Below are 12520 nucleotides of genomic sequence, written 5' to 3'. Positions count from 1 at the left end.
AAAGTGGTACCAGCGCAGGGAGAGCTGATGGAGAAGCAACTGCACAGCCCAAATGCCAGGCACTGTAGAGTAGCACTGGCTTTGAGACTGGCAATTGCTTGGTGCACTACTGTGCTTTGGTATAGACACTCTGGGATCCCAAACTAATTCGGGTGAAGGAGAACAGAAAGCAGCGTTGACATAAAATATTCTTTATATTTAAATTGTCATGAAGTTGGCTGTGATCTCATTACTCAGATGAGGAAGCAGTGGTTTTAGAGAAGGGACAGGGAATACTACTCTAGATGCTCTTGTAAATCCTTTAAGGGCCTTCCTGTGGGATTATTCAGGAGGTTTCTTTACAGTTACTTGATTGCAGTACTACTTTTAGAATTTCGATTCCATCTTCTCTTTAAACAGCTCAGATTACTTATATCTATAGAAGGAATATTTATGTGAGAAGAATAGAGAAGGAATATTCTAAAACTCATTTAAATAGTATTAAGATTTTTGTGGGGTTTTCAACTTCATGCTTTCTCAGGGTTCCTCTCTTTCCACTTGCAGTTCCAGTCATACAGAATCCTTTAGGTATATACTGGTGGGTCTTGATTCTCCTTCACACTTCTTCGAGTGATTTAGCACTATCAGATTCTCCTGCATAGTTCAGCTTCCCAGTGAGACTCCTGTTTGTGATGTTGAACTACCTCCATTCTTGCACAGGCGTATGCATCAGTTTATCAAGCTGCTCTAAAAATCTGAGAAGAAAAAGCTTCACATCACACTGAACAGTGAATATAATTTATGCTACCTTTTTCCTTTGTAAATCCTGTGCAGTAGAGATATCAGCAAATAGCCTTTGCTGGGTATAAGACATCCCAGGAAGCTAGGTGGCAAGCTGTAACTGAGTGCAGTATAGGACTGGTTTAGCATTTTTATGGAAATGAACAGCTGAAGGAGTTAATTTTCCATCATGTCCAAACAAATGTTTCTGATACTGCATCTTAGGATTTCTTTTGATTTTTCTTCTTTCTGTGTGTGCTTTTGTTCTGGTTTGCATGATTAGCAGAGGTTGATTTAGCATAAAATGGTGTTATAGAAGTCTTTAATTAGCAGACAATTTACTCTTGATGCTTACTCTTATGTGACCACATTGTCAATCAACCTTCTAATTGGCAATTCCAGTTCATACAAATAAAGCTACAATCAGTATTGTCAAAGGGATGGTTAAAACAGCAGATGAATGCGAATGCAACCAGTTGATATGAAAAGCTTCAGTTTAATCTCTTAAGAAATGAGCTACTTGAATAGAACTCCTTTACCTGCCTACTGGTGATTACCTATTAAGTAGTCTGGGTAGAAGTATCGATTTTGAAACTCTTGATTTTGGATAGGACTGTGGTGTGTGCTTACATGTGAATGTCTCATAAATATTTCCCAAGAGCAATTTATTTTTCTAATTAGCTTGAACAGCCTCTGCTTTACATAGTGCTTTAAGCAGTTTTCAGTAAATCAATTCAATCACGCAGCTGTTGTTTGAAACTTTTCCTAAGTTACCGTAATTCTCTGTAGAGACCCAGAATCTCACTAATTAGTACACTTAATTGTACCTTGTATAAAATGCATGATAATATGGATTACTCATTCCTAGAATTTCATAGAAAAACAGGGTAACAGAAAACCAAATGTTTGTAGCTCTGAAAACAGTTTGCTATTCTCATGTAACAGTTAGTGCAAAGCAGTGTGTACAAGCTGACGTAGAGTGGCTAAGCGCTTAGTTTTGTACTTGCCAATCATAACTTTACAAAATAATTAATTTAGATTTTAAAGTTACTAAGATCAAACATCTACTTTTTTTTCCTCCTAAAGGAAAAAAAATGCATTTAAAATAAATATTTTCAGTTCTTTTATGAAAGAAAATCTATCATACTAGCGGCATTTGTGATGCTGAGATTCAGATTTTTTGTTTTTTTTTAGAATACAGCAAAAATGACAGTTACAGTTAGTACAATTGAGTTATAAACTTTCACATTAAAATATCTGAATAAGGTTTACTTTTTTTAAGATTATTAATGTTAGATGAAATATTGAAAAGTAAACACTTTTTTCCATGTACAGCCTTTTTTGTTTTTCAGGATGTGACTTAAAATGACTTCTGATTCTGAAGGTCCTATGAAAAATATGCTGTGCTTGAATGTTTGCTAAGGACATGTAAGTGACCCATTTTATACTTGGACTATATGTACCTGAATAGTTATTTCCGTATCATTTTTAAAGCTGCGTATTATACATGTAAGTATATAAGAAGCATGGGGAGAGAAGGAGGGAAGAGAGAGGAGGAGAGGGAAAGAGAGCGAGAGAACCAAAGCCTTACAGCAATATTGACATAAAGAGAGTTTTTCAAGTTTGCTTTTTTGTGGACTCCTATCCTTGTAAATGGGAACGTCAGTTGTTTCTGTGGTCAGTCTTACAACAAAAGAAACTTTGGCTGGTTTGAATAATATTTTGAATCAGAAAATTATTTTTTGAATAATATTTTGAATCAGAATTTATCACTGGAAAGCTATCATGCTTTTTATATATATGCTTTTAAGGAAAAAAATATATTTTTTTCTTAAGAATGAGGAGCTGCTGAAGAGAATGTCTTTCGTTTTATTTACATAAAGTTAAATTTAATGATATAGGACTTTCCTTAGCATAAACCAGTTTATTACAGTTTGCATCTTAAGATAAGTTTTCTGAATTATGTCTTGGTTTTTAGAAAGGAAGATTGTATTTAATACTTTAAAATTATGTACAATTAAAGAAACTCCAGGCCATCTTCATGATTCATTGAAAAGGACTGGTTTGATTTAATTTTTCATAATTGGCAAATACTGGGGAATGCAAAGAGCCAGTTTATGCTTTTTCCCTAGTGAATTCTTCAAACGAGAAGTCAGCTCAGACATAAGAGCTTCCAAATGTGCTATATGCCACAAATACATATATTTACTATAGCAAAACGTTGATGGTTTAATGGGACTAAAAGAGTGCTAAAAGAGTTTATGCACTTAATACAATTTTATCTTGTGTGTATGTGTGTATGGTCAACTATTTCAACTAAACAAATACAAAACCTAAATCTGAAGTACATACTTGTCTATATTTTTTGGCTTCTGGTAGGACAGAAGTTTCCCAATTGCCATAACCTTTTTGGTAAATAAGTCTTTAACCGACTGAGAACACCGGCATAAGAAAGAACGTAAGGGAAGTAGCACTTGAAGGAAACGAGCACACTGAAAGACAACATAGCAGAAATTAAGGTTCTAAGTTAGGAGCATTCCAGTTTATGTGAGAGTGAGGGGAGTAAGACCAGGGAAGAAATGATCATATCAGGCTGAAAACTTTCTGCTTAGTGTACTCAGTACTTCTTAATGTGCTTTTGAGTTGAATGCTCTCTAATAAATGGCTTTAGGAACTTTCTCAATTTCAAACATCTTATTGTTGACATGATTACTGTTTTTTGGTGGACCAGGACACAATTTTAGAAGAATTTTTTAGCCTGTCTAAATATTGAAACTGGCAGGTTGAAAAGAGCTAGTCTTCTAAACGCTGATGATTTCTTTAAATTGTCAGTTTGTTTTTTGAAATTTGTACATATATTGTTGAAATGGATGGACTGTTAATTACTAGAACTTGTTTTATGTCATGTGCAAAACAATAGTGCTTTTTTTTAACAGTCCATTTATGATTTTCACTGAAAAATTAATAGACCTACCATGTGAAAAGTATAATGCAAGGGCAGAGACATATGCACCTCATTAAAAGGGACAAATGCTTTTTTCAAGACACTTATTGATAAGCAAAAAGTTCTTTGTTATTTTTTGTTTTCTTCATTCCCCATTTTGATGAGTGAGAAAAAACATGGAAAATTTAAGATTATGTTGGAAAAGGTAAATCTAGTGGTATTGCAAAAACAATTCTAGGATTTAATATTTTTAAATAGTCATGACAGTTTGGAACATTTTCTCCAAATGTTGCTGCCTCTGGTTCCAATCCACTGGTGGATATAGGAACATTAGTATATAGTGGTTCATTACTGCTGCAGCTGAAGGAATTAATGTCTTTTTCTTTGAAGACATTAAACCATCTCTTATAACATCTTGTCTTTTCTCAAATTTGTTTTAAGTATAAACTTTCGACTGCTCTGGTCATATTTCCTTCCATCCAATTTTAACGTTGTCTATTTCATACAAATATAGATCTTTCTAAATTGTTTGGTGAGAGCAAGTGCTGTGTTTTCCCAAATAATTGGAAGAAAATATTGGACAGAACAAGGTGTGGCTTATTATGAACTGTACTGAATAGCAAAATAGAGTATAGCTTTTATTTTACTAAGTGTTTCATGGGAATGACAAAGGATTCCAATGCAGCGTAGTAATTTGCTGGTTCTAATAACATCAGACTAGCAAACATTTGAAAGTTATTGTATACATACGAATTATTGGTATACCAATATTGGTATACATGGAATTATTAAGTATACCTGACTTTAAAATTAGGCAGTCCCAAGTAATTCTATATACAAATTATATAAATTAGGGACAGATAAATTTTAGAAAAATCTAGTTGTTTGTGATGGAATAGAATTTATATTCAGCATCCCTTCATCCTTACATGTAATCAATTTGCTGTACCTTTTTGCATTTTAAGCACAAACGTGCATATACTGTTAGTTAACCTTTTATGCATGAGGTTTGCCATCCACTTTTTGAGTTTGTACCTGTAACTTCGAAGAAAGACAGCAAAACAGTTCTCAGATTTTTTATGAAAGTCATTATTGTCACGTCTATCTTTCAGTTGTTCTGAGTAAGAACAATAATATATGATGAAAGATTATAATTCCTGTGCTTTGGGTAACTTATCTAAAGTTTCTTACACTTCCCATGGTTTACGTAGTAACTGAGCTATTTATTGTGTCAAATTAAGCTAGCTTATAAATATCTTTTCATTAAGCAAGTAAGAATTTCATTGTGCAATTCTTTTCTAACAAAAAAATGCTTTCCTTAAGTCAGATTGTGCAATATAAGCAGTAGAGTCTTTCTAGCACCATCTTTCTAGCTTGCATTACAGATGCAAGAGCCAGAAATTGTGCTTTGAATTTAGCTCAGAAAATAGGTTTACGAAGGTGGTTGTATTAAACTTCTTTTACTTCAGTGGTAAAAATGCATTGACTTTTGAAAACTGTTTCAGAGCTGTCTTCTAAACATAATGAGTAGCATAAAAAAAAAATAAAAAATCCCCCTGTCCCCCAAATAGATTTGTTTTTCAAAAAACTCTTTAGCCTGTCAGAAATTACAGGTTCCTATTCAATAGATAAACGTAACATCTGGTATCTTTTAACTGGTGATTTATTTCATTATTAACTCACTCAATAATAGCTTCTTTTGCTAAGATGTCCTGTAGCAGAAAGATTAGTTTGACTATTAACAGTTTGTACTGTAAATCCACGCGTATTGGAAAGCAGCTGCTAGAGTTTCCTTAGCTAAGCAGTTGTTGTAGATGTTATGTACCTTCTCAGGAATACCTTTGGAAAGGTATTCTTAGGGAAAGGAAAAGGCATGGGCAGGGCACTCTGCAGCTCCAGGCTGGAAGAACTACTGCAAGCTACTTGGGTATAACAGTAAGGAAATGAGCTACACCACTTACCAAGTTTTTCCTTCCTTCTTCAAGCTTTTATTTGTAGGCACTTAATGTTTTTCTTAAATACAAGTGCTGTGATGTGTATCATGTTTCTGAGACAAAACATAGTAACTTTGTTTTCTATTTAATCCTATGCTGAGTTCAATACTTGTCAATACAGGTAGATGCCAAACCAGAAATGGCATTTCCGTTCTAAGTCACTTAATGCAACCCAAATTACGTTCCATTGAAATGCCAAAAATCAAGCTATCTGAGCTCGATTTTTTCAATATTTAATACAGTTTCAATCTTTCTTCCTCTTAAATAGAAGCATTTGCTCTTGGCTTCGGACATACTTGCTGTGCCCACACCCTTCCTGAGCCATCCTCAAATCTTATTATAGCTTAAGCTCATCCTCTCTCTCGCCACAATAGCTCTTCGTGTTGCAGCATCACACTTTGCCCAGGAATGCAGCTGCGAGAGGGGAGAAGCACCGATCCTGATCCTGGGGTGTGTGTGTGTCACCTGCGGCCTGAGCGTGTGCTCCGCAGGCGTAAGACCCTGTGAGTCTGTTCCCCTGAGCTTCAGAGAATCGGCCGCTTTTTGCGTGATCGTAGCTTGTTTATATAATTTGGTTTTGAAACTACTTGTTCAGCTGAGCAGCTTTTCGTTCAAGCTGCTTAATTGAAGAAAATACCGTTCTTGCTGCCATTTGACAATATACTGTCATCTAGTGGTGTAACTGTGTACCTGCAGCCTCAAGCAAGGTGGGCTGCTATTTTCCCTGTGTTCAGGAATTTTTACCCTGGAGAAATACCTGACTGAATAACAGTCTTCAGGCTTGCCGTTCCATCTACCCTGTCTTATCCATCCTGGTTTTGCGTCAGAGAGTTAGCTGTTACACCAGCTTCGTACCTGTGCAGTCCTGGCTATAGTTGTGGAGTTAGGCATCTTGTGTAATAGTTTGTTTCAAATGCAAGATTATACTTTACTGTTATTTTGAATTTTCCTGTGATTTACAAAGTATGTTATCCTTTCCTGTCCTATTGCATATCACTTGGAATGAGACTTGGTTATCAATATGACTTCGTGTTAAGCATCATGACATTTGCTTAGCTGTAAAGAGAACTTGTGCTTTAAATGTATGCCAGTTTATTTCTGAACTATGCACATCTGCAAGAGTAATCCAGTGTTTCCTCCTCAGTGCAGTCAGCAATCCTCTGTCCTTTTTAGTCTCCAAAGGTTGGTACTGCTGTAGGAAGAATGTCCCCAATTCTCTGTCCATAGCTGACATACAGTGATAACAGTATCAAATGCTGCAAGCAACCCCTCTGCTGCTTCACACAAATATGTGCTTGTGGGTCTTTCCCTTTCAGTTTGCTCCTCTTAGGTAGTAGTACTTTTTGCCACAAAAAGCTGGTAAGCGAAAACCAAATTAGTACATCAGAAGCAATGCAGACACCTCTCTTTTTTCTTTAGATGACTTGTCCTGAAAGCTCTTTGTTTACTAGATGTCTTTTTAAGGCTATATGGCATTTAAATTCCTTTATTGTTTTATTTGCAAAGAAACCTATTTCTTTTCAAGTTTCCTAGTGTATATTAAAACACTGAGAATCTTACTATTTTCAGCCAAATTGGAGCTATACAGTCATTCCTGTTCTATGGTGCAAAGCTTTAAACGTCTCTGAAAATGGGGAAAAATTATTTCAGCATATATAGAATACAGATTACTCACACTGTAATTTATACTATGAAATTAAATGCATTTTTTTACATTTATTTTTGCTGACATTGATGCAAAGTTCACCAAAATATATGTTTACAAAAATAGGTTTAAAAAAATGTAACCAGATGTATTTTTAATATTAAAACGGTAGATGGATTTTCAGTTATAAATAAATAAATGAAGACTCAGTTCTATAAATAAAAATAAATGAGTTATCTGGGTAAATTCTCTACATTTTAGACTTTTATTTTGAGAGGTTCATTCACAATTCTTATTTTATTGCTTTTAGTTGCTGATGTATGGTCAGGATGAGTGGATTAGGAGAAAACTCCTTGGATAGCTTGACCAATGAGTCAAGGAAGCGCAAGCCATTGCCTTGTGATACCCCAGGTGCAAGGTAGGTGTATAGAGACTTCTCCGCTTCTTTTGCTACGTGTTTGGTTTTTTTACTATTTTTCAAGTTTTCATTGCACTTTTGAGTATGTTTAAACTAAGCATTGTGTTCAGTTGAAAAATTCTTAGGGCATTTTTTGTTTTGAAGATGCACAGCTTTACTATTATGTGTAGATCTGCCAAAGCTTATGAACTACACTCGGTAGTCTCTTGCTAAATCTTATTGGAGTGGATGTTTAAGGAGTCACTGTTTGAAGCTGTGATTGCAAGACAAAAGAAGAAAAACTGGTTGCTTCAAAGAAATTACAGAGGCAGCATCTTATATCTGGTAATTGATTTGCAGGCCTCATTTCAGATGGTTATGGTTACTACAGAATACTGCAATAGAGTGAGCACTTTTTTGACGTGCATTTCTCCAGGCTAGTTCTTTGCAACCTTGTCTTGAATTTTGTTATTCCATGCTGTCTTCCTGCCTCTCATTCAAACCTGTCAGAGATTCAGTTGTCTGAGGGATTTAGTTTTCTGTCTCAGACCTCCTTACTTTCTGCCACACACTAATGGTTCTGTGCTATACTTTCATGTTCTTGTTCCCACACAGTAAAACCTTCTCAAAATGTCTCCAGTTTCACCAAAATACCAGGCGTCATGTGTACTCTTATTTCTCCCTTTTACACACTTCCCCACTGTCCCTTGCTAATTTCCTCCATCATGTAAGAAATTGCCTATGAGATCCTCAGATCCTTGCACCATATCCCAGAGTTTCTTTGGGAGTGTCCTCCACATAGTCCCTTGGGAGGTGGTTCTGACAGGTAGAGTCCTGGAAGGCTGGACCTTCTTTAAGAATGAAATCTGAAAGGCACAGGAGCAGGCTGTCCCAATGCAGTGAAAGTTGAGGGGAGAAGACCAGCCTAGCTGAACAGAGATTTACAGGAACTCAGGAAGAAAAAGAGAGTTTATGAACTCTGGAAGAAGGGACGGGCAACTCAGGAGGACTGTAGAGCTATTGTGAAGTTGTGCAGGGAGAAAACCAGAAGGGCCAAAGCCTAACTGGAACTCAGTTTGACTAATTTAGTAATGGACAATAAAAATGCTGTTATAATTATTATCAACAACAGAAGGAGGATTATGCAGGTCATACCAACCCCATGCAGTGGTACAGGCTTCGGGAGGAGTGGCTCGAAAGTTACCCAGAAGAGAAGGACCCAGGGGTGCTGAGCAGTGTGCCAAGGTGGCCAAGGCCAATGGCATCCTGGCCTGCATCAGAACTTGTGTAGCCAGCAGGACCAGGGAAGTGACCGTCCTCTTGTACGTGGTGCTTGTGAGACCGCACCTCAAACATTGTGTTCAGTTTTGGGCCCCTCACTACAAGAAGGACATTGAGTTGCTTGAGTGTGTAGAGAGAAGAGCAATGAAGCTGGTGAAGGCACTGGAAGACAAGATTGAGGAGGAGTGGCTGAGGGAACTGGGGTTATTCAGTGTGGAGAAGAGGAGGCTTAGGGGAGACCTCACTGTTCTCTACAATTACCTGCGCAGAGGTTGCAGAGAGGATGGTGTCCGTCTCTTTTCTCGGGTGACAAGTGATAGGACATGAGGAAATGGCCTCAAGATGCACATGGGAGGTTTAGTTCAGATATTATGAAGAATTTCTTCATGGAGAGGGGTGGTGAGGCATCGGAACGGGCTGCCCAGAGAAGTGGTGGAGTCCCTATCCCTGGAGGTATTTAAGAGACATGTGGATGTGTTTAAGTGATGGGATTCAGTAGGTCAGATTGACAGCTGGACTTGGTGGTCTTGCAGGTCTTTTCCAACCTAGGTGATTCTATCATTCTCAAAGATTTTTCATTGTCTTTTGATTCCCTCAGTGTGTCCATTCTTGCCCCCTTTCCTTTCTCCTGAATACCTCTTCCTACTCTCAGGATGCTCTGGGTATGCCACAGTCCTTCTTGTTGATTTAGCTTATAGACCATATCTTTACTCAGCAAAGCTTTACTTTTTCCTGTTAAACTATGCAGGAAAAGAAATTTCAGAGAGAGACTTTATCTCTCAACATTAGGTTGTCTGGGATTCTGATTTTCTTGGAAACTGAGATGACTTTTTCTTTTTTTCCCCAATGCCTAGAAATTTATTTTAGGTATCACCTTTCATAGTCATCTCATTACAAGCAATTTGAGAAGATTTTATAAAATGCTAAATTCCTTTTTATAACTTATAAACAAATCTAAAGTAACTTAAGATTAAAATAGGAATGTTACAGTTTTATAATAGGCGGTTACTATTTTCATTGTTTGACAATAGCATATCACAGAAGGATTTTTTTGGATGAATAACCTCATGTCCTCTTAAGATAAATTGCTACTTAAGATTATTAAGAAAACAAAAAAGCAGCAGAACAAAACATACGCACACACCCCGTTAGATTTGTGTTTGCTAGAAGAATGACTACTACTTAAGTTTAATAGATAGGTGTTACAAGAAGTACATTGAAGTTCAGTGTGAGAACACAGCTCTTGTGCATGATGGAATATAAGTATATGTAATAATGTTTTTGATTCCTAGTCTGACCTGCAGCGGTGAGAAGCGTCGGCGTGAGCAGGAAAGCAAATACATTGAAGAACTGGCTGAACTGATATCTGCTAATCTGAGTGACATTGATAATTTCAACGTCAAACCAGACAAATGTGCTATTTTAAAAGAAACCGTGAGACAGATTCGACAGATAAAAGAGCAAGGTACAGTTCCCTGCTAAGCCAAACAAACAATTTCATTTTCTTGTGATTCCTTTTTCAAAGGGTAAGACTAAGTGGTACAATACATATATTTTTAAATACACGGGTATATGCCAAAAAAAAAAAAAAAAAGAAATTCATAGTGATGGAATATATATATATTCCATATATATATATATCACATGACTATATATATATACATATTAATATATATATTTTAAATGACTAGCCTACCAAGTGTCAACTATACATATTTCCTTTGGGCAGTAGATTCTTTTTTCAAATCAAGTGAACTATGTTGTGTATTTTGCCAGTCTTGCTAATTTACCACAGTTTTGAATACATGTTAAAACAGTTCTAAAAAGACGTCTTAAGATATTTCTGAATTTCTTAAGATATTTAAGATATTTCTAATGCAATTGCATGTACCCTAATATAATAATTGTTTCATTATACAGCTTAGTATGCGATACCACAGAACAAAGTTTACTGTTTGTTTTCTGTAATTCTCCTGCCTGATGTGGATGCCCATTGCACCTTTGCCTGCAACCAAATTACTCATTTAGGATATTTTGATCCTTAAAATATAATTTTATTTATATATATACATATACATACAGACATATTCGTGTGCTCACACACACATATTTATTAACACTACCCAAAGACTGCTCATAGAACAGTTGTGATAGCATCTGAGGACTGTGACCAATGATGATGAGATAATCAAAATAAAACCAGAAAGATGTGCCAAAAAGTCTGTTTAATGGACATTGAAAGATTCATCAAGCATTCATCAGACATATGATCCTGGAAGCAGCAGAAGAAATACTGTTCGCAAAACAGAGTGGTGGTTGCTTTGATCGAGCTTTAACTGTCAAGTCAATTTTTGTGAGCAAAGGGTTTGATATTACGTAGCCATGACATTTACTCTGGTCATAAGCAACAAGAACTATTTGAGATCTCCTCTCTCATTAGTGTTTTTTGTTTGTTTGTTTGTTTGTTTGTTTTTTCCTTTATTTATTTACTTTCCAGAATTTGGCTAGTAATATTAAAAATATAGTTTCATATGAAATGTTGCTTTATGGAAACATCTTCTGATTTTCAGGAAAAGCTGTTTCTAATGACGATGATGTTCAGAAAGCTGATGTGTCTTCTACGGGTCAAGGAGTTATTGATAAGGATTCCTTGGGACCTCTTTTATTACAGGCAAGTACAAACTAGGCACCTGGTAAATCCCTATGGAAAAAAAAATTAGAGCAGCTGAAACTATTACAATAGAGCCTGCAATGCTATAGTGAAATAGTATGCAAGAACTATATGGAACCATGAAAGGATCAGAAATAAAATCCATTGTGTTTTCTTATTTTTGTTGAAATAGTCTGTAGAATGAAAGAAAAGAATAGCTTTTGGCCTTTTCTTGTATTCTTGTGCTTTACTTTTTCTGGCAGTCATTAGGAAATTACAACTAAAGCAGGGCTTAGCCATACAAGAAATATTTTCCCTTAGCTTTAGGGAGTGTCCATTAAAATAAATGGATGAGGTTTTACAAAGACTAGAGGTATGTGATGTATATCGATGTTTGTGTTTCTAAAATGTGGAGCATCTTCAACAAATGCTGCTATCAAGCATATTAATCTAAGAAAAAGCATGTTTGAAACTTTATTGTTTTAAATAAAAATTTAATTTTTCTTTCAGTTAAGAACATACAGTATTTTAACAAAAGGATAGACTCTCTGTTACTTTGTCACTTGGTGGTGGAAATGTCTTCATGGTTATGTCTTACTACTTGTTTCTACTGAATTTCTTCGTATTTGAGTTTGCCAGCTATTGAAATAATTTTATGAATTCATTATCTTCTGTTCAGATAAAGAAAGAATAAAACATGAAAGCTGGCTATCCCTGTGAAAAATCTCAATTGAATAATAAATGAATAGATTGATTTTGGATATTGAAATCATTTCTTAACAGGCACAATTTTCTGTGCAGAAAAAATTGAAAATTTAGCACTACCCATGAAAAGAAATGCATATATTGT

The 12520-nt window shown here is 35.7% G+C and overlaps 1 protein-coding gene across 10 annotated transcripts in view; it reads left to right on the top strand.

Annotated features, from left to right (window-relative positions):
- Positions 1 to 12520, top strand: part of NCOA3 (nuclear receptor coactivator 3) — an 85629-nt gene that overhangs the window by 53512 nt on the left and 19597 nt on the right. For 7 of the 10 annotated variants that reach the window (XM_083802166.1, XM_083802168.1, XM_083802161.1 and 4 more), the window contains 4 exons: positions 2112 to 2187; positions 7653 to 7760; positions 10313 to 10485; positions 11591 to 11691. In XM_083802166.1, the coding sequence (XP_083658292.1) occupies positions 7663 to 7760; positions 10313 to 10485; positions 11591 to 11691 (372 nt within the window). In that variant the 5' untranslated portion in view covers positions 2112 to 2187; positions 7653 to 7662. Of the gene's footprint in view, positions 1 to 2094; positions 2188 to 7652; positions 7761 to 10312; positions 10486 to 11590; positions 11692 to 12520 lie in introns of all 10 variants that reach the window. The other 3 variants (XM_083802165.1, XM_083802164.1, XM_083802162.1) reach the window with 2 other exon arrangements.

Source organism: Anser anser (assembly GCF_964211835.1).
Source record: "Anser anser genome assembly, chromosome: 16".
In the NCBI taxonomy this organism is placed as follows: Eukaryota; Metazoa; Chordata; class Aves; order Anseriformes; family Anatidae; genus Anser; species Anser anser.
This window is presented reverse-complemented; position numbering and strand designations above follow the sequence as displayed.